Here is a 20,745-nt window from a genome sequence, read left to right on the forward strand (position 1 = left end):
GCAGAAAAGTCTCGTATAAAACAGACAGCTTGCACTTGAATGGATTTGGCATCAGGAGTCTGGAAAAATTACTCATCTCTACCTAATGTACAGAGTCAGGGAAACTAGATCATCGTGTGAGGAATGGTGAGAATGTGCATATGTAAGTTTAGCTATGGTATGCAAATATGATAATGGTATGAATGTCACAGAGCATGGCTATGTATCAGGAGAAGGGGTAGAAATGTACGCTTTAGGTTCAGACCTTTTGAGTATATCTGGGTAGGGAAAAGAGAATGTTGTCTAACAGGGTTAAGCAGACTGCAGATTTCTGTATAAAAAAAAGAGCCAGGTGGTAATTTGAATACAAATGCCAAGAGTATCAGGAACAAAGAGGTTGAGTTCATTGCTTTATTGAATATGTTGCAGCTTAAGATTAGTGAAACCTGGCTATCACAGTCAGCTGTTATAATGTTATTATAACTGGGATTGAGTGTAAAAGGTATAGTATTTTTAGGAATACCAGAAGAAATAGGAGAGGAGAAGGGTGGGGTCTACTAATGAAATGATAAGATGACTTGAGTCCAGTTAGAAAAGAAACTCATGAAAGCAATAATGGTAATAATATCCTTGCAGCATCAAGTTTGAGGCTATTTGCTATGAAGTGGCAACTAAATAGGATGAAATATATGGTTGGGATGTTGCCTGGCAGTTCAGTTGCTAGGGAAAACGAATTACCCTGCCAAATTATTCTGATGGGTGCTAAATGAGTAATTATTATGGGTGACTTAAGTTTTCCAAACATTCATTGGGTAGAAATCTCGTAATAAGAATAAAGGAGAATTTATTGAGTTGTTGCACAACAACTTTCTCAAGCAGCATGTGAAAAAAGGAACTTGAGGTCAAGGAGTGTTCGATATGATCATAGTGTCAGAAGGGATATAAATTAAGAATGTGATTATTTTATCACCAGATGATGACGGCGATCATGACGTACCTTACTGGGAAATAATTATATCGCTGTTTCGATTAGGGCAGGTTATGTGCTGAACTACAAAGCTGGAAATTATGACAAACTGGGGGGAATGGGAAAGATATCTGCAGTGCATGGCAATCTTTGAAAAAGTGCTTAAATGAAGTATCTGAATGTATCTCTAGAGTTTGAAATAGTGTGGAAGTGAAATAGATGTGCAGTCTTGTTATGAATATTGTGAGAGATGAAATATATCAAGCACAGGCCAGAAAAGTTCCAAGTATTGTGCAGAAGTTAAATTGTAGTACAAAAAGAAATTCTCTGTGCAGGCTGAAAGCAGTTCAAAAGAAATTTATCATTATGCCACATATAAAAGAAAAAACGAATGTGGAAGAATAACTTTAGAAAATGCAGATGGTACCCTTGTCAGATGAGATTGTAAATAATGAATTCTCATTTTTCTGATATCTATCAGATATGGTGCACAGTGCTACCACTATATTGGACAAAGAGATAGAGTTGCATGAGAAGACAATTCTAGAGTTGTTGCATAACCTGGATAAAAATTCAGCAATAGGGACAGATGGAATGTCAGCATGTATGCTAAAAGAATGTTCAGCTGAATTGGCTAGGCCCTTGACATTGTTTGTATAACTTAAGTCTCAGCTAAGGAAAGATACCACTTAATGGAAAGAATGTATGATAGTCGAATAAATTTAGTTTAATCCTTTATCCAAGTGTGAGCAAACAAAGTTTGCGCCTGAAAATATCTTCAGGACTGAGGTAAAGTAGTGCAACACCAGGCAACTCGCAGCAAAGGTGGATGAAGTTCTCGACTCCTTGTCTCAGTATCTCCCATAATGCACAGCACATATTGCAGATATGTATACTGCAATGCATTAAGGGAAGGGCCACTACCCATACCAGTTTCGACCTTTATTGAGGTCTCGTCAGTGGAAGCCAGGTGCAGAGTGGAGATGCTAAGGCAGAGGCAATAGGAGAGGTCATCCTTACCTATAGGAGTTGCCAAAAGGTGTGTCACCTTGTTATTAAATTACTCTGGATTTAGAGAAAGATGTTTGAAAGTTTATTTTTCACTTGGTTAGACTATAATAAATTTAGTTTAATCCTTTATCCAAGTGTGAGCAAACAAAGTTTGTGCCTGAAAATATCTTCAGGACTGAGGTAAGGTAGTGCAACACCAGGCAACTCACAGCAAAGGTGGACGAAGCTCTCAACTCCTTGTCTCAGTATCTCCCAGTAGTCTAACCAAGTGAAAAATAAACTTTCAAACATCTTTTTCTAAATCCAGAATAATTTAATAACGAGGTGGCACCACGCCTTTTGGCCACTTCTATAGGTAAGGATGACCTCTCCTATTGCTTCTGCCTTAGTATCTCCACTCTGTGCCTGGCTCCCACTGACGAGACCTCAATAAAGGTCGAAACTGGTATGAGTAGTGGCCCTTCCCTTAATGCATAACAGTATACATGTCTGCAAGGAGATGTGCTGTGCATTATGAGAGATACCGAGACAAGGAGTTGAGAGCTTCATCCACCTTTGCTGCGAGTTACCTGGTGTTGCACTACCTTACCTCAATTCTTAAGATATTTTCAGGCACAAACTTTGTTTGCTCACACTTGGATAAAGGATTAAACTAAATTTATTATAGTCTAACCAAGTGAAAAATAAACTTTCAAAAAAAAATGTATGATAGTACAAGGGTAATGCAAAAATTGAGACCACTCCCAATATATTGATCTATCAGTATATTGGGAATGGTGGTTGAACATATTAGAGAAGTTGGTAAGAACTTGCTTACAGAAATGAATTGTCAGATAAGTATGATCTGCAAGGAATAGCAGGAGTTTACTAAAGTGAGGTCATGCTTTAGTAGTTTGTTCATATTTTATAGCAGCATTACAGCTGAGTTGGATACACTGTGATACTGTTAGATTTTGCTTAGATAGAGTACCACATGAAAGGCTTTGCATTAATTAGTGAATGTGGGATTGGAATGTAAATTCTCTTGACTTGGATTAGACAGCGGTTAATGGACAAGTATCAGAAAGTGATATACAGTCAGTGTGAATCTGTCAGATTTATGATGACTAGTGGTGTACTCAAGTAATCAGTCTTTGGACCATTGTTGTTCAGTATATATATTAATGATATTGGGAAGGATGTGACAGGAGATGTTCAGTTGTTTCTGCCAAGACAGTCAGGGCAATGAGAGATGCACTGATATCCAGCACTTACAGAATGATTTCAATTGTGCTGGAAATATGGGTTAATGATGATGGTTGTCAGTTTAATGTTAGTAAGTGTAAAGTTATGCACTTTAGTGTGATGAGATTGCCAATGGTATATGCCACTAACATATGTCAATGGAATATGTTAGTGGGGTTATGCTACAAGAAAATGATGAGGCTAGGGATCTTGGCATTATGATGGATAGAAATATATGAAGTTCAAAGTCACATAGCAAAAATTGCAAATTCAACTCAGGTGATAATTCTGAAGTTGAAATGAACATTGCCATGTAAGGATAAGGAAGTCATTTTGCTTCTTTACAAGCCTTGATATGATTGCATCTAGAATACTGTGCACAGTATTCTAGATGCAGTCTTATTTGATCTCCTGGGTTCAGAATGAATAAAGAAGCTGGAAATGTAGCAAAGAAGAGTTTACAAAGATTATATCAGAATTATGGAATGTAGATGATTATGAAAACAGACTGAGAGTATTTGGACTACTGATTTGTTAATAGGAGAAAGAGGGATATGATATGATTGAAGTCCATAAATTCCTGCAAAGAAAGGGGTAAGAGCTAGATTTTTCTGTCTCAGATCAATGAATGAGTTGAACAGTTTGCCTCTTGAAGTGATAAGTGCATCTAATGTGAATGAGTCTAAGAGAAATTATGATAGCTTGTGTGGGTAATGTATTGGTCTCCTTTGAAGAGTCCTTGATTCCCTGTAAGTCTCAGATAATAATAATATTAATATTTAATAAGTGGTGGATTCACCAGATCTCAACCTGAATGAATGCCTATAAGCAACTGGAACGTGCTGTGCACTGTGGAATGCATTGCAGATTCACAAAGATTTCAAGGAAGTGAGGTAGAAGCAGTGCTGCATACTGGCCATTATCCATGTAAAACATGAACAGCATAATATTAAACAAATTGTCATAATTGATTGTCATATCAGCAGAAATCCTGAATTTATTCCCATGTTCTGATCAGAAGGTATTTTATTTTCTGATATCAGGTTTTCTGAATTATATAGTGTAGCCACTGTAATATATTTATGCTTCAGTATTTGATCATTTCTGGGTTGGAATTATCTACTTCAGATGCCCTTTGGATTCCAGTATACCTTTCTTCTATTTTGAAATAGCTTCTTGAGAATGGTGCAAAAGATGGTTATAGAAAGTCCCAACCTTGCTGAGATTTCTTTGAACTTCAGTCGTCTTCCATTGAGCAGTTTCTCCTCAATAAGAGAGACATTTTCCTCAGTCATCACTTCCACAGGCTGACATCTTCGATGCTCTCTCCTCCTAGGCAAAACTGTTTAGCCCATTCCTTCATGGTGGAATATGAAGGAGAAGTATCCCCATAAATACCATCCAATTGCTGTTTGATAGCACTTGGAGAAAGCCCTTTTTTGGTGAAAAACTTTATCACAGTGAGGTACTCAATTTTTAACATTACAGCCACTTAGCATGCCACGTGTTAGTTACACGAGTGCCTCCAACTGAATTTCACAGGTAGAGAGTTGAAACTGGTACACTAAGTTCTCTATAGATGGTGCTATGTATCACACACGGTATTTTAAAATTGGTGAAAATTTTGTATGTGGGGCCAGAAACGTTTGGAACCTACCTCGTATATCATTCCTACAGGAGATGGAAGCACTTATAGTATAGTCCTGTGAGTCATAGGTTCGGAAGTGAGAAAGAAGCTTCTGTTGTTATTTTTGAATAGCTGTAGTTTTTGGGAAAGACTAATTGAGAAAAGTTGTTCCACAGAATGGAAATTGATTCAATTAAAGAGGAGCACTTTGAAGGCATAATAGTTGTCACTGTTTTTATTTTAGGATAAAATTAATGTTTTTCCTTTATGAAAAAGAAAAATAGTTAGAATTTGATATCTGAAACACTGATTGATACCTTTTCTTGTCTTCATTTTCTTTTTTGCTTTCTCTAAATATTTACACTAAAAAATTGTATATAAAAATAATTTTGATTAGGTGGCCAAAAACAATGCTCGTAAACAGGTATCAGATATGGAATATCGTGTGGAGCAACTTGAAGCAGATAAAGAACAGATCCAACATAACATGACATTACTAGAAGATGCACTACAGCAGGCTGAACTAAAGTGTCAGAGGCATTTGGAAGACAAAAGAGAGCTTAAGGCTACTATTGGAGAGCTTCAGAAAGCACTAAATGAAACTACGCTTCAGCTGAAGGAATCGCAGAAAGAATTGAATGGAATTAGAGACAAACATGAGAATGAAGTATGTAGTATTTCAAATAGTAGAAAAAAAATGTATTAATTATTATATTTTTCCATAAAATAAAGGTTTTGTCCTCTCTAAATGGTTTTAAATGAATTGTTCAAGGAAGTAAATTGAAATTATGAAAATTTTATAGAAAAATGGATGGCATAGTTTTAAATAGTGGTGGTTTTTTGTCTATATAATAATACAGAATTACTAAGGTATCCAAGAAGAGAATACTGTTGTTAGATTCACATTCAATAGTGAACTTAATGCAACTGCATAAGGTATTTATTCTATATAAAAACTGAAGTAATTCTGTTTCAGAGTGGGATCAGACTTGATCAGATTTGAATACAAATTCAAATTAACAAAATTTTATCTAAATAGCATTTCTTGTATATTTGCATTACTAGTTTTGGATTTGTCAGAAAAAGGTATGCAAAAGGCATATTTGGCACTCTTAACTGCTCCTAGCTTTTTTTTTTTTTCATTTTTTTATTATTAATTTTTAAATTGCTGCTGGAAAATGGAGTGAAAACAAAGGTTCTAATTTAATAATTTAATTTAAATGATTTAATATAGTAAATTTAAGAAATTTCAATCCAAGAAATAAAGACTGTTGATAGATTCACATTCAGTAATGAATTAATTTAATGTGGTTGCATAAGGAGTTTATTCTGTCAAAAACTGAAGTAATTTCATTTTAGAATGGGACCAAATATATGATATTTGTGTTCTGGTCCCATATATTTATATATATAATTTTATAATATAAGTATAAATGAAACCAGATAGAGGGCTGAGGAAAAATGGAGTTAAAATTTGGTTTTCCAGATGTTCCACCTTTCCTCAACTCTTCATCTGGCTATGTTTTGTTGATTATATATTTGAGTCTGATCCCACTCTGAAACAGAATTACTTCAGTTTTTATATAGAATAAATACCTTATGCAATTGCATTAAGTTCACTATTGAATGTGAATCTAACAACAATATTCTCTTCTTGGATATCTTAGTAATTCTGTAACTCTACAGGCAATATTGAACTTTCCAACTACGAGGGTGTTCTGAAAAGTTCTTGGCCTAACAATGAAAAAACGATTTTATAATTTCAAAATTATTTTTATTTTTCAGCATAATCTATTTTAAGACTAACACATTTATTCCAGTGATGCTCCAGCACCATTATCCCATCCCTGTAGTGGATCTCAGTAAGATCTGCAAAATACCCCTCAACAGCTGCAATCACCTCTTGATTCAAAGAAAAATGCTGACCAACAAGGAAGAGTTTTAGTTTTGGAAAGAGATAGAAGTCAGAGGGAGCTAAATCTGAGGAATAGGGTGTATGTTCTAACAATTCATAGTGCAGATCCCTTAATTTTCCCATTGCCAAAACACCTTTGTGGGCAGGTACATTGTCCTGATGAAAGATGATTTTTTTTCTTCTGCAAACCAGGTCTTTTCTCATGAATTTTTTCGTCTAGTCTGGTTAAAAGATCGGAATAATATTCCCCTGTTATTGTTTTACCCTTTTCAAGATAATTAATAAACAAAATGCCTTCAGCATCTCAAAACACCGATGCCTTGACCTTTCCTGCTGATAGAACTGGCTTTGTCTTCTTTGGTGCTGAAACCAGCTTCTCTCCACTGTTTTGACTGCTGTTTGGATTCTGGTGTGTAATGTTGAATCCAAGTCTCATCCATAGTAATAAACCGACCTACAAAATCAGTTCTATTCTTGTTAAAACGCTCCAAGCACTGTTCAGAGATTTTAATGCGAGTGCGTTTTTGATCTGCTGTGAGCAAGTGTGGCACCCATCTTGTGCAAAGCTTTCTCATTTGCAATTCTTCATGCAAAATATATCCTACACATTCTTTTGAAATGCCTATAGCCTCAGCAATTTCATGCACTTTGACTCACTGGTCATCCAATACCATAGCGTGCACTTGATCAATGATTTTTGTTGTTACACTTTTTTGGAAGTCCTTCACGTGGATCATCTTCAAGGCTGGTACGGCCACGTTTAAACTCTGCGGCCCATTTCTTAATTGTTGAAAACGAAGGAAAAGAGTGCCTATAAACTTTTATGAACTTCAAATGAATTTCTTTTGCCGTTAAACCTTCTTTTACAAAGAATTTTATAACCGCACTATACTCAATTTTATCCATTTCATGGGATACAGATAACACTTTTGCTTCAGACAGCTGTATAAAACATACTATTTGATAGAATGACTTGCAATTTCACATGGATACTTATGACAGATGTACCAACTTAGAAAAAAAATCATGCCAATAGTGTTGCCATTTATGGTTGAGGCCGAGAACTTTTCAGACTACCCTTGTACAGGAAGCCTTCCTTCACTGGTAGATGTATCTACCCATATCAGATCACCATTCTTCACACATTCATTCTTGTACATAGAGCACATATAATTTGTTCTTTGGGCATCCTTCTATCACAAAAATTACATAAAATATGAATCATTTTGTTGTCTAATGCTTTTAGTATGCAGTCCCCTAAGTATCCTGAAATATTTTCGTGGCCTCCCCTAGTTTGTAGTAACATAATAGTAATAATTATTATTATTTTAAAATAGTAGTTTTGCTTTCTGATTATAATGACAAAAAAAAATCAGAAAACAGAACTCAGCTTTACTTAAATACTTAGAATATTATGTAAAACTTTATTGTATTTATATTTAGGAAATCAAATAAAGTTTCTTTATTTGCTAATTTTATAAGGAGTAAATGTTAAGAAATAACAATTCAGTATTACAGCACTGAAAGTTTCGAAAAGTAATTGCACTCAAGTAGCACTTAACAACTTTCAGTTCTATGCATTCATACTAGTATTGTTTAAAACTTCAGAGAATCACTTCTATCACGTCTAGTAGGCAGATGTCACGACTTGCAGTGTTGCCAGCAGTGAAAAGTCGACTTGTGGCACCACAACAAATGAAACTGCTGCATTAAACTACATAATTCAAATTACTAATTCAAAATGATACAAGTTTGAAGCAAAGTAAAATAAGGAGCAAAAAATAATTATTTTAAGAGATTTCAAAATTTAAAAAACTGTAAAGGTTCTAAAAATTTTCCCCTATCCCCTAGGGGGTCGTGGCCCACCGATTAAGAATCACTGGTCTAATGGATATAAAAAAACACTATTCAGAAAATAATTGATAATTATCATCCTTCAGCCAGATTACAATCTAATTTGAAGAGGATTACCAATACTACCTTAACTTCTGAATAAATAGCAAGGATTCTCAGCAAATACAATCAGTATACTACTTTCACACCTGAAAGTTATATTCTTTTTTACCATCTACTAAAGATAAATTGCCTGTACTCCTTGCCTGGTGCCAAGTATCGTGTTTGCATTGACTTTTCTGTTCTGGACAGATTGGCCATTCTGCTAGGATCAGAATTGAAGAACACTAAGATTACATACGATTCCTAGAATCAGAGGATTCAGGCCTTGCTTCTCATGCCATCAATACTAGATGTAGAGTTCATTGGAATCAGGCAAAGATGTTCAACTATTGTAGATTTAAACTTGATAGTCTATGAGGATTATTTGAAAAGTTTGGTAAATTTCCAATAGATGGCGACACAATTTGTTCATTCATACCAGTGTCGGCACGTATCATCCTTTTCATGATCCCCTGGCAAAATTTTAGCCACATGCGATGCTTAGTTCTCATTTGGCAAACATTTAAAATGACTGTGTTTGCATTTTTCATAAAAATGGAGAAAAACGAGTTTTGTGCAGTGATAAAACACTTTTATTTGAAGATGTGGACAGTCATGCAAATCAAGCCGAGTTAGATGCAGTTCATGGGGGACTCTGCACCAGCATTAAAGACTATTTATTTTTGAATAAATGAGTTTAAATGTGGTCGTAAGTCCATCAAAGATGAAGCTCACTCTGGACGCCCGAAGTCACTACGAAGGAAATGATTGACAAAATCCATGATATCGTTATGGAAGACTTCTGAGTGAAAGTGCGTGAGATTGCTGAGATTATAGGCATCTCAACTGAATGAGTGTATAATATCCTGCACGAAAAATTGCACATTAAAAAGCTGTGTGCATGATGGGTGCTGCAATTGTCAACTGTTGATTGAAAATGTATGCGAAAAGACATTTCAACGCAGTGTTTGGCGATGTTTAATTGTAATTTGCAGCATTTTTTGTGTCGATTCATGACTGTAGACGAAACTTGGATCCACCAATACACACCTGAGTTCAAGCAGGTCAAAACAGTGGACAATACCCAGTGAAAGATTACCAAAAAAAGCAAAGACCGTTTTTGTCAGCTGGAAGATCATGGCCACTGTTTTTTTGGGATTCCCAAGGAATTATCATGATAGACTATTTGGAAAAGATTAAGACAATAACAGGAGTCTATTCTGCGTCATTGTTGGACTGTTTAAAAAAAAGAACTGAAGGAAAAAATCGCCAACATTTGTGCACAAAAAAGTGCTCTTTCATCAAGACAATGCACCATACCACACATCGGCCATCGCAGTGGCAAAATTGCACGAATTGAGGTTCAAATTGGTTCCACATCCACCATATTCTCTGGACTTGACCCCCATGTGACTTCTTGTTCCCAAACTTAAAAATTTGGCTCGGTGGGAAAAAATTTTCTTCAAACAAGGATGTCATCAAGGATGTCAATGACTATTTTGCACAATTTGACAAATTCTACTTTTTAGATGGAATTTTGGACATTTTTATGGGCTAGTGCTCAAAATATTGTTAATGCATTAACTTACCCCTGTCAACGAGTTGCAGACATATAAATGCTTTCAGAGTTTTGATTGGCTTATTCAGAATCAGCCATTAATGATGTCAATTGACAGAGTTAACAAAGGCTAGTGATTGGCGGAAGCCTGTTCGCGGAGACAAGGTACCGTCAGTTTCACCATGGCAACTGTGGGTCTCTCAACCAGTTTCCCCCCATGTATAAGACAACCCCCATTTTTGGTCTAAAAATTTTAGAAAAAAGTATCTTCTTATATGCAGAAAAATACGGTATATATGTATTTCCAAGTTTTGGGAAGTGATAGTAATAAACTATTCATGATAATTATTACTTTTTTATTATTTATTATTTATTTATTTATTTTTATCTTTTTATTATTTTTATTATTAATTTTTTTAAAATTACATATATTAATATTTTTAAAAATGATTAAACACATGTAAATAATTTCTAATTTCCTTTACATGTGTTTAATCATTTTTAAAAATATATCATTATGTCTACCACATGTTTCTGTAAAGCATCTTGAAAAATATTAAAGATGGAAATAAAAAATCAAAAAGTATGCACATTAAAATGACAGTAAAAAAAATTATTATTCAAATACCTGTTTTATTAACCTTTTCTTTCCCATTCAGTTTAGGCGACCATACCACCTGAGATTAGCTCTGCTCACATTCTTGAATGATAACAATATTCAGATTCCTTCCCAATATCTTCATTTTTAATATGATTCTGCTATTGATTCATCTGTTTTAGTCCCTTAACTTTTCTTGGAACTTTCATTTTTTGGTGTGCATTCTTTGATTAAGTGTTTTATCTCTAACCCAGTTCTTAGATCTGTACATCATTAAAATTCATTTGAACTTTAACTAACTAACTTGAAAATTCTAACTTGTCTACTGCTAGTTCAGTATTTTAGCTAATTTCTCTTTTTTCATATAAATTTATTTTATTTGTTGTTCTTCACCATATCAGCTTTGCTTGTACTTTTGTCTATTTCCATATTTAATTTGACATCTTTGCTAAAAATTGTGACTAATTGTCTTATATTCCTGTCAAATATGTTACAGCTGTTATTCAGTTTAGAAAAAGAATCCTGGAGACTTACACTAGATTTGTTTAGGTATACACCATCTGCATAAAGCAGAGAACTAAGTTTGGCTTTGATTCTGATATCAGGTTTAAGGCCACTTGCTTTCATAAAGTGAGCCATACAGATAATAAGAGTGGAGATAGAGTGCACCCTTGTCTTATACTTGATTTTACATCAGACTATCTTCCTTTAATTCTAATCATTGACTTTAATATACACCGCATACTGCTCTGTATAATTTCCATTTACCTCATATAAATGTGGTGTTCTTAACATCTTTTATCTCGACACCTTATCATATGGTTTTTCAAGAACCTGTATACCTAATATATTCTTAGAATTTCTGAACTACTTGTTGAAAAGTAAAAATCTCATCCTGACACAGCTAGTTCTAGTTTTTTCTTTCTTAGCTTCTCAAGTATACTTGGGTAATTCTTACCTGGAACACTTCATAGAGAAATTGCTCTGAAAGACAGAAAATCAGAACTCCATGGTGGACACAGGAAATTAAAGAGGTCTTGGGAAAGATGAACACCTATACACGGAATATAGAGAATATAGAGAAAAATGTAAGAAAGCGAACTGTGTGTAAGAGTAACTAAACAAGTATTGGGAAAACTTTGGTAAGAATGCAGAAGATAAATATCAGACAGGTCAAAAAATGTTCTGGAAGCTATTGAAAAAGGCTAGAAATGGCACATAAAATACAGTAAAAAGAATCTGAGATGATAAAGGTGTGAGACTACCACTGCACGTTTTATTAGAGGCCTGAAGTGGCTCTTGAAACCCTGCTCTGGAGTCCATGTTTGGCCTCCAGAGCAGGGTTTCCAGACCATGTGACAAATGAATAAAAAATTATAAAAATCAATAAAAACAGAAAAAACCCTTAACCTAACCATATTACTAGTGTACTATAGGTTTATAACCTTTCATAGACGAGAATCACATATTCAGTTTTATTTCTCTTATTTTTTCTATAGATGGACCAGTTTTTCCTTTTTCTTAAGGTAGAAGTATTTATTATATAACCACTTCTGAAAGTAATCTATGAAAACTCATTGAAAACACATTGAGTGTAGAACAAGCCAGTTTCAGGCCAAATAAATGTTGCCAGTGCTGTTTATCTTATAATAATAATTTGACTTTATTGAAATTTTCCTTCTGAGTTTGATAAAAAAGGAATGTGGACATGGAAATGTTATAAGGCAAAGTTATACACTATCTCTGCAATTATTTATAATGTATACAAACTCTATTATTAAGGAAAATGATGCTAAACTTATTGTTAAAAATAAGAAATATTAAGTTCAGTTCTTTTATTTCCGAAGATAATTTCCTCTTAAAACTTGTTTACAAAGTTTTCAAGTGTTGTTTACCAAATTAAAGAACTGCAGTAATATGTATGACATGAAATTTAATGATATATAATATTATATAATGTATATAATTTATTTCTAATGTGTATATAATTATATAAATTATATAATTATATAATGATATATAATTTAATAGACATGTTAGATCTGAAATGGGCAACCTCACTTACAATGAAGTCACCCATTCAGATTCTAACAGAATATGCCCCACTAAGAGAGCATATTTGTTGTTTCAAGAATTAATATCATGATCAATAAGATGAATGAAATATTTAATATGTGCTTTGACAGATCTAAATTAGAATTGTAGATGTAAGATAATCAAAGAGTATATGTAAAGATAATTACTAGCGATTTATAACTACACATGCAAGAGTGTTAGTACACTGCCTAAGAAAGGGCAAAGGTCGCTCAATATCACCATAATATAGTAAGCGCCCGTGGGTGCTAGTTCGTGGAAAATATCTAGAGGCACGCGTTCCCGAAAATGGAAAGCCCTGTATGGCGGCGCGATGAGGTCACCCAGTTGGGGACGAATCAGTTTTGCATATTCTGCCCTCTGATTCGTCCCCGACTGGGTGATCTCATCGCACCGCCATACAGGGCTTTCTATTTTCGGGAACGCGTGCCTCTAGATATTTTATAACTAACTTGAAAAGAAGGTGCTGGAAGGGGAGAATATATGCAGCAACACAGGTCTGGATCCCCCCCCCCCCATTTGTTTGTTCCGATTTTCTCTGTGTGCTCCTGAGTGGTCAACGATGTCCAACTCCTACGTTCCCAGAGTTGACTACCGTAGGTCCCGGCAAGGCATCACAGCAGAGTACGGCAGATAAAATTGTGGGCCATCAGCAAAGAAAGTGCACCGATGTAATTCTTGAAGAAGAAATGAGTGCCAGACTCGAAGAATACACGTGATTCCCACATGGCAGCAAACCTTGAACAACAAAGTTTTCCACTACGAAGGAAGGATGGAAGGAACCCTGAAAACCTGTGCAATGTAGATAAGTACTTTACATATTCTTTGTCCCTTAAACATTAGGATGACTGTGAACGGAAGAAATTTTGTGTTTCAGAATGAAAATTGAACTTGAAGATTAAGCAGATTATAGAACAATTTAAATCTCATTAGACTGACTGTCCGAGAAACGTGAATTTGTTAAGAACCAATGTTTTAACCCATATGAAAAGGAAACAAGATGTGTTTATGCCCAACGAGCACCTGATCAACTGTATATAGTATTTTAACCATTTGAAGGAAACATTCTATGTAATGAGAAATTGTATATTTAAGGTATGAGTGAGTGAGTGAAACCTTAGATGATTTTAACTTAGTATTGCTTACATAATGTCTGTGTCTTGTATTATTTATGAGTTCATTAAATATGTTTCATTGTTTCATATGTGTGTGATCTGACCATGTAAACTGATTCTTACCATTCCTAAAAATTACGAACCTGTTAATCTGTATATGCACGTGGGAATACCCAAAGTAAGTTAAGAGGGAATGGCTACAACTGCAAGATTAGAACACCTACAGCCTCTGATTTAGTTGTAACCACATTAGTGGCATCTAATTTCTGTGACCCTCCCTAGGTTGAGATATACTCTGTACCTAAGCTCAGGCTGGCGCAGTATATAAATTCGTCTGAGAAAAAAGGGAATGCCTCACACAAGTTAGAGAGTAGGTAATCTAAGGGCCCTACATAGTATTTGATAGACAAAGTTTAGAAAAAAATTTTAAGAAAAGAATTAGAGCGAGGGGCCACAAACAACAACACACATATTATAAGAACAAGAATAACAAAGGAGAACATGAAAGAGGGAAATATAACAGACAATAACTAGTAAAGCAGACAGAGTAATCAACTTATGTAAGATATTATTTCTGAAAAATTTATGTAAAATATTTTAGCTTTAGATAGAATTTTAATAAAAAGGAAAAATCTAATGTTGAAATACAGAAATGAGCAAACATGGTTTGGTGTAGGGAGCCTGTTATGTAAAATCTTACATGGAAGAATAATAAAAGCTTAAGTAGATGAGAGACTAGCAATATAAAAAAACATTGATCAGAATTGTTTTGTTTTTAATCCAACTATCAGATTTATATGTTCAGGTCAGAAACAGAGTAATTAATTAATGAATAAAAACTATTTATATGAAAGTTCTATTGACATTATCTTTTCAGTTATTCATTGTTTTAGTTATATATTTTTAGGAGTGTGTTTATAAAAACTATTTGGAAATTAATAAATAACCATAAAAAATATTTTAAAAAACCACCATGAAAACCAATCCATAAAGTTAAAATAAACAGAAAAGTATCTTTGTTGTTAGTTTAATTTGATACATAAAGAAATATCAAAGGAAATTTTATTGAGTAACTTCTTTGAATATGTAAAGTAATTGCTCATTAGGAAAAATTATGTAAAATTTTCCCTTTTTATGTACTTAAGTATATATTGTAAACTTATGAGTTGTGTATGAATTTAGAATTTTAAAACCCTCTGAAGTGTAATATTTTGCTTTCATTTATGCTTGTATCTCTGCTGTGATTAGTGGTACTTTCCAATCACCTCAATAGATATATACAAGCATGAAGATTCATATTATCTTAAAGCTTAGGTGGCAAAATGTCATAATTTATTTATTCTTTATTCCATACCATGAGCAGGCAAAATGTTGCAAACTCATCTCGTGCCCAAATGGCAGTCACTCCTTCCGGTCCCTTACCAAGGCCACTGAGTACAACTTTTGAACCACTGTCACATCCAGACGGTTCTGTAGTTAACCTACATAAAGATAAGGTTGACTTACTTTTGTCTTCCATTTCCTGCATTGTGACAACCTGGTAAAGTTCCCTCCACTCCACCAAGAACAGTTCTCTCACCCATAGTCTTCCACCAGAAAGAAATCCAAAGAATCCTTAATAAGCTGAACACAAAGCATCTGGTCCTGATGGTATCCCACCTATTATGTTAAAAAATTGTGCCCCAGAACTAACATCTGTCTTGTATAACCTCTTCAATCTATCCTATTCAACTTCATCTATATACAATATGGAAAGAGACCCTATCTAGCCATCCCAAATAAAGGGGATAAAAGTCAACCAACGAACTGCTGTCCAATTGCTCTCACATTTGTGGCAATCCACCAAAGATTTTTTAGATTTCCACACAACATGCTGATAACTAAATTGAAGTAGATGGGATTGGATAACAGATTAGTGAGTTGGATAGGTGACTGGCTGTCAGACAGGTCAACAAGTTGTATATGGGAATGCAGTATCCCAAAAGAGGAGAATTACTAGTGTTCCACAGGGTTCTGTTTAGGAACTATTGTTCAGTTTGTATATTAACGATATTGGTACGCTGGTGACATGCAACTGTTTGCTGATGATGCAAAATTGTGGAGAACAATGAGTAGTCAAGCAGATGTTGTGGCCTTACAGGTGGACTTAAATATTTATATGAGTAGACAAGTGAGCAGAACTGTCAGTTTAGTGTTGCAAAATGTGAGACTTGGCATCCCATTATTGGTAAGCAATAATGGGATGCCAAGTATCCAAGTAGGGAAAGTTTGAAGGCCTACTGCCTTCCCAAGTTGAGAGATCTGGGAGACAAGGACCCGAAGTTCAGGGGTCATGTTGCACAAGTTGTGAAGTTGTCATATAGGATTATGGTAATATTGCAGAGAGCTGTGACATGCATAAAAACAGGTTATGGTTTCATTGTATAAGGCGTTGATCAGGCTTCATAATTACTGTGCACAGGTTTGGTCACCTGGCTTTCATGGTGATGAGGATATGCTAGAAAGGATTAAGAGAAAATTCAATAAGGTGGTAACTTGACTTTGGAATGATAAGAGGTATGAAGACAGATTAAGAGAATGCAGTTTGCAAAGCTTCATGAATAGTAGGAGAACAGGAGATATGATTGAGATCTATAAGATGGTCAGGGGTTGTTACCAGGTAATATGGAAGAAATTTTTCAAAAAGGGGGGGGGGGAGAACAAGAGTCCATTCCTGGAAATTATATAAGGAGAGTGTAAGCAAGGATTCTTTGAGGAAAGATTCTTTGCATGGAGAGTGGTTGGCAAGTGGAATGCAATGCCTGAGGATGTGGTGAATGCGAACATGTTGAATGAGCATAAAGCAAAGTTTTATGAGCTCTGTGTGCAACAATGTGCACCTCCTGTAATGAGTCCATTGACAGTAAAATCTGGCATTAATAATAAATGAGAAACAGTTTAGACAATTGGTAAATTAAATATCTAAAAACTTAATAACACAGAATTAAGAAAGGAATGTGAACTAAGAAAAAATAACTCCAAAAATTGCTTAACATTAAATCTCTGGGTTCTGACTCAGCAGTTTGGAAAATTAGTGAAAATGGAGTATAGTAGTTTCAAAAACTAGTGAAAAAGGAATACAAGACTTTCCTTATGCCTAAGAGAGGAGTTATCTTTTATGTTTTGAACAAACTTATATCTTGTTGAAGAACCAAGCATTAAAGAGAGGAAGGCTTTGTGAGTGTCAAACCTTTACTGTGATATTAATTAAACATCACATAGAAGCAACATGTATATTTCTGGAGACATCCTTTCATAAAGAATTTCTCAAGAAAAATGAAACCGACACTGTAGGATTGATGTATATCTGAATCAACATTAAATTAGTTTGCATTTACTTTTATACATCTACACACACAAATAGTGTCTTTTCACATGATTCTTCTGATACCCTGCCATTAAAAGTAAAATTGACTTTCTGCATCTTAAGATTATTTGCTTATTGAAGTTAGATAGTTGCATAAAAAGAAACTAGGATGTCTTCCATTTGCAGTATATGGTTCACATCTTCGTATGTATAGCTATACAAGCAAGTTGAACTTATGATGCTAAATTAGAGGTATTCGTTTTTGAGAAACATTTATATATAACATGCCCATTCATATTATTATTAACTAATCAGAATTCATTCACTGATTTTTTTTTTTTTTTAGTCTGAAGAGTGGAAACGATTTCAGGCAGATTTATTGACCACCGTTAGAGTCGCAAATGATTTTAAAACTGAGGCCCAGCAGGATGTTGAAAGGTTGATAGCAGAAAATAAACAGTTCCAAGATAAAGTTGAAACTTTAGAAAGTGATTTAGAAAGACTAAAGGTATGCACAATTTGTACAGTTTACATTATTATTACAATTAATGAAGTCCAAACACTAGGTTTTATTTAATCACAAATATGTTGAAAAATTATATCAGACAGCAGACAAAATTTTCCAGCATTTTTTTTTTCTTCAGCATTTAACATCTTTAAAACATAAAAAAAAAAACAGGCCTTAGGAAAATTCCAATAATAGTTGGAATGCTACTGTTCTAATTTGAATCGAAAAACAAACATACATACAAATAAACATTGTTTGATTTCCTGTAAGGATTGAGGAGAACAGTAGAATTGGTTGTGTTTGTAGACTAGATATTTGTATTATTATTATAGTTTTTAATGTTGATTATATAATTAGAGTAATTATCATCATCAATTTCCTGATATGTATCCTCAAGGAGTGTTCAGGTTACTATGACAGCACTACATGATTAAGTTTACTTTATTATTAATCTCCTATCAACAATTTTCCTCCAAATTAGTCTATTACTTGTGAGCACTCCAATATTGTTTTATCTAACATTTCATGGCACTTCTGACTGAATCAGTTCGCCTAGACCAGTGATGGCGAACCTATGACACGTGCATCAGTACTGACACACTTGAGGGTTTCAGGTGACACACCTTGGATGTTGAAAAATATTGGTATTCTGATGAAAAAAACTGTGATAAATCGTGTAAGATCCTCTCAGTTAAGGCGAAGGTAGGTTTGTTCATTGAAAGAACTTTCTACCAGTAGTCAGCAACAGAAAAGTCATTAAATGTAATGTAAGTTTGTAATTTCAGTTTATTAAATTAATTGTATAATATGAATTCATAAATTTTATATCAATGTCCTATTAAATAAATAGCCTAATATGATATATATATAAGTCACCATCTATGATTATGTAGTTACATTTGTAATGCATGTATGCAAGTGGCACATCAACAATGTCAATATTTAAAAAAAAAAAAAAAAAAGTTTGACACCTGGGTAAAAAGATTTGCCATCACTAGCCTAGACCTTGGTCTTCCTCTGGGTCACTTTCATGCCATCTTGGCATCAAACCTGATTTGCTAACCTTTCCTTGCCCATTCTTTTAAATGGCCATACTACCTTAGATTAGCTCTACTTACACATTCTTTAATGTTAACAATGTCGAGCGAGTTTCTTTCTAATATCTTCATTTATAATATGATTTTACCATTGAATGCCATCTGTTCACTTCCCTAATTTTTCTCAGAACCCTCATATCTGTGGTTTCTAGTCTTTGACCATGTGCTTTATTTTTAACCCAGCTCTCAGATCCTTAACTTAAAACTGGTTTGAACAGTGTCATGTATACTGCTAGTTTGGTGTTTTGGCTAATTTTTCCCTTTATTCATATAAATTTACTGAGCTGGCTACCTACCAGCTTTGTTTATTAAGTTGTCTATTTCCAGATTTAACTTGCAATCTTCACTAAAAACGGTGTCTAAATAGCGAAGTATTGACTTGTTCTATATGATCTCCATTCAGAATGCAGCTGAAGTTTTCTATATACTTGCTTATTTTCACAGTTTTGGGCTTTTTATTGCTAATTTTCATACTAAATTTGTTATAGCTAGCATGAAAATTAGCAATAAAAAGAGATTTAGTTGGAGAATTATAGAAACTTGCCCGGGATCTTTTTAGGAGTACATCATCTTCATAAAGCAGAGAGTTAAGTTTGATATTTCCAGTTCTTTTATCAGGTGTAATACTTTTTTTCGTAATGTGATCCATATAGATGATGAATAAGAGTGGAGATAATTGCTCTTGTCTTACACTTGATTTTACATCAAACCATCTTTCTGTATTTCCTTCAGTTCTAACTGCTAACCTATAACTTAAATATAGACTACGTATTGCCCCGTATGATGTTCTATTTACCTCATATAATCGTAGTGTTTTGAAAGGCTTTCTCTGGGTACCGTGTTTTATGCCTTTTTCAGGTCTATAAAACTTAAGTAGAAATCATTGTTATATTCCCATGATTTCTCAACAATTGTTGTGAAGTGAAAAATTGGATCTTGACAACCTCTGTTTGTCCTGAAGTCAGCTTGTTCTTCAAGTTTTTCTTCCACAGTCATTTTCAACATCTTTTCAAGTATGCTTGCATAAATCTTACCTGGAACACTTAGCAGAGAAATTCCCCTGTAATTCTCGCATTCAGCTTTATTCCCGTTTTTATAGATGGAAACTATGAGAGCTCTACTCCAATCATCTAAAATTTGACCTTCTGACCAGGCCCTCTGAATTATGCAGTGTACCACTGCAAAACTTCAAGTTTTTGATTGCTTTTTCTACTTCAAGTATTTAGATGTACTATTCTTTGCATTTCTCATAATGGTTAATAATATCATGAGCTTTTCATAATTATTATTATTATTATTATAGGCTTTTAGATTCATCAAGGGAGGCTCTAAACGTCATGCTTAGCACTATCCAACATTTGTGTAGTATCTATCATACTTTGTTTTGAACTCATACATAGTTGTTGAACTCATTCACAGTTGATACCCACAACAGACTCTGGCAACCTATTCCACTCATTTGCTGCTCTCCAAGCAAAATATCTAGTTCACCTTGCTAATTACACTCTTTCTCAGTTTCCAAGGATGACCCCCCCCCCCTAGTTCTGCCAACACCACCACACCTGTTCTGAAAAATTTCCTTTGTATTAATCTTGTAAAAACTCCTTCAGTATTTTTTGTCACAATCATATCACCCCTTTTCCTCCTATCAATCAATTTCTGTAATCCACAAATCTTCAATCTGTTCATTCCATAGATTCATTCCATAGGTTCATTCCATAGACCTGCTACCATCTTGGTCACTCGCCTCTAGATCCTCTTCACCTCCTTC

At 34.3% G+C, this 20,745-nt stretch overlaps 1 protein-coding gene across 6 annotated transcripts in view; it reads left to right on the forward strand.

Moving 5' to 3' along the window:
• Positions 1–20,745, forward strand: part of spdi (sperm antigen with calponin homology and coiled-coil domains split discs) — a 371,208-nt gene that overhangs the window by 212,366 nt on the left and 138,097 nt on the right. For all 6 annotated transcript variants that reach the window (XM_090399846.1, XM_090399843.1, XM_090399844.1 and 3 more), the window contains exons 8-9: positions 5,206–5,475; positions 17,716–17,877. In XM_090399846.1, coding sequence (XP_090255972.1) covers positions 5,206–5,475; positions 17,716–17,877 — 432 coding nt within the window. The remainder of the gene's footprint in view (positions 1–5,205; positions 5,476–17,715; positions 17,878–20,745) is intronic.

The sequence above is a fragment of the Typopeltis vanoorti genome, chromosome 11 (genome assembly GCF_054136105.1).
Source record: "Typopeltis vanoorti isolate ZY-2024b chromosome 11, IOZ_Tvanoo_1.0, whole genome shotgun sequence".
NCBI lineage: Eukaryota > Metazoa > Arthropoda > Arachnida > Uropygi > Thelyphonidae > Typopeltis > Typopeltis vanoorti.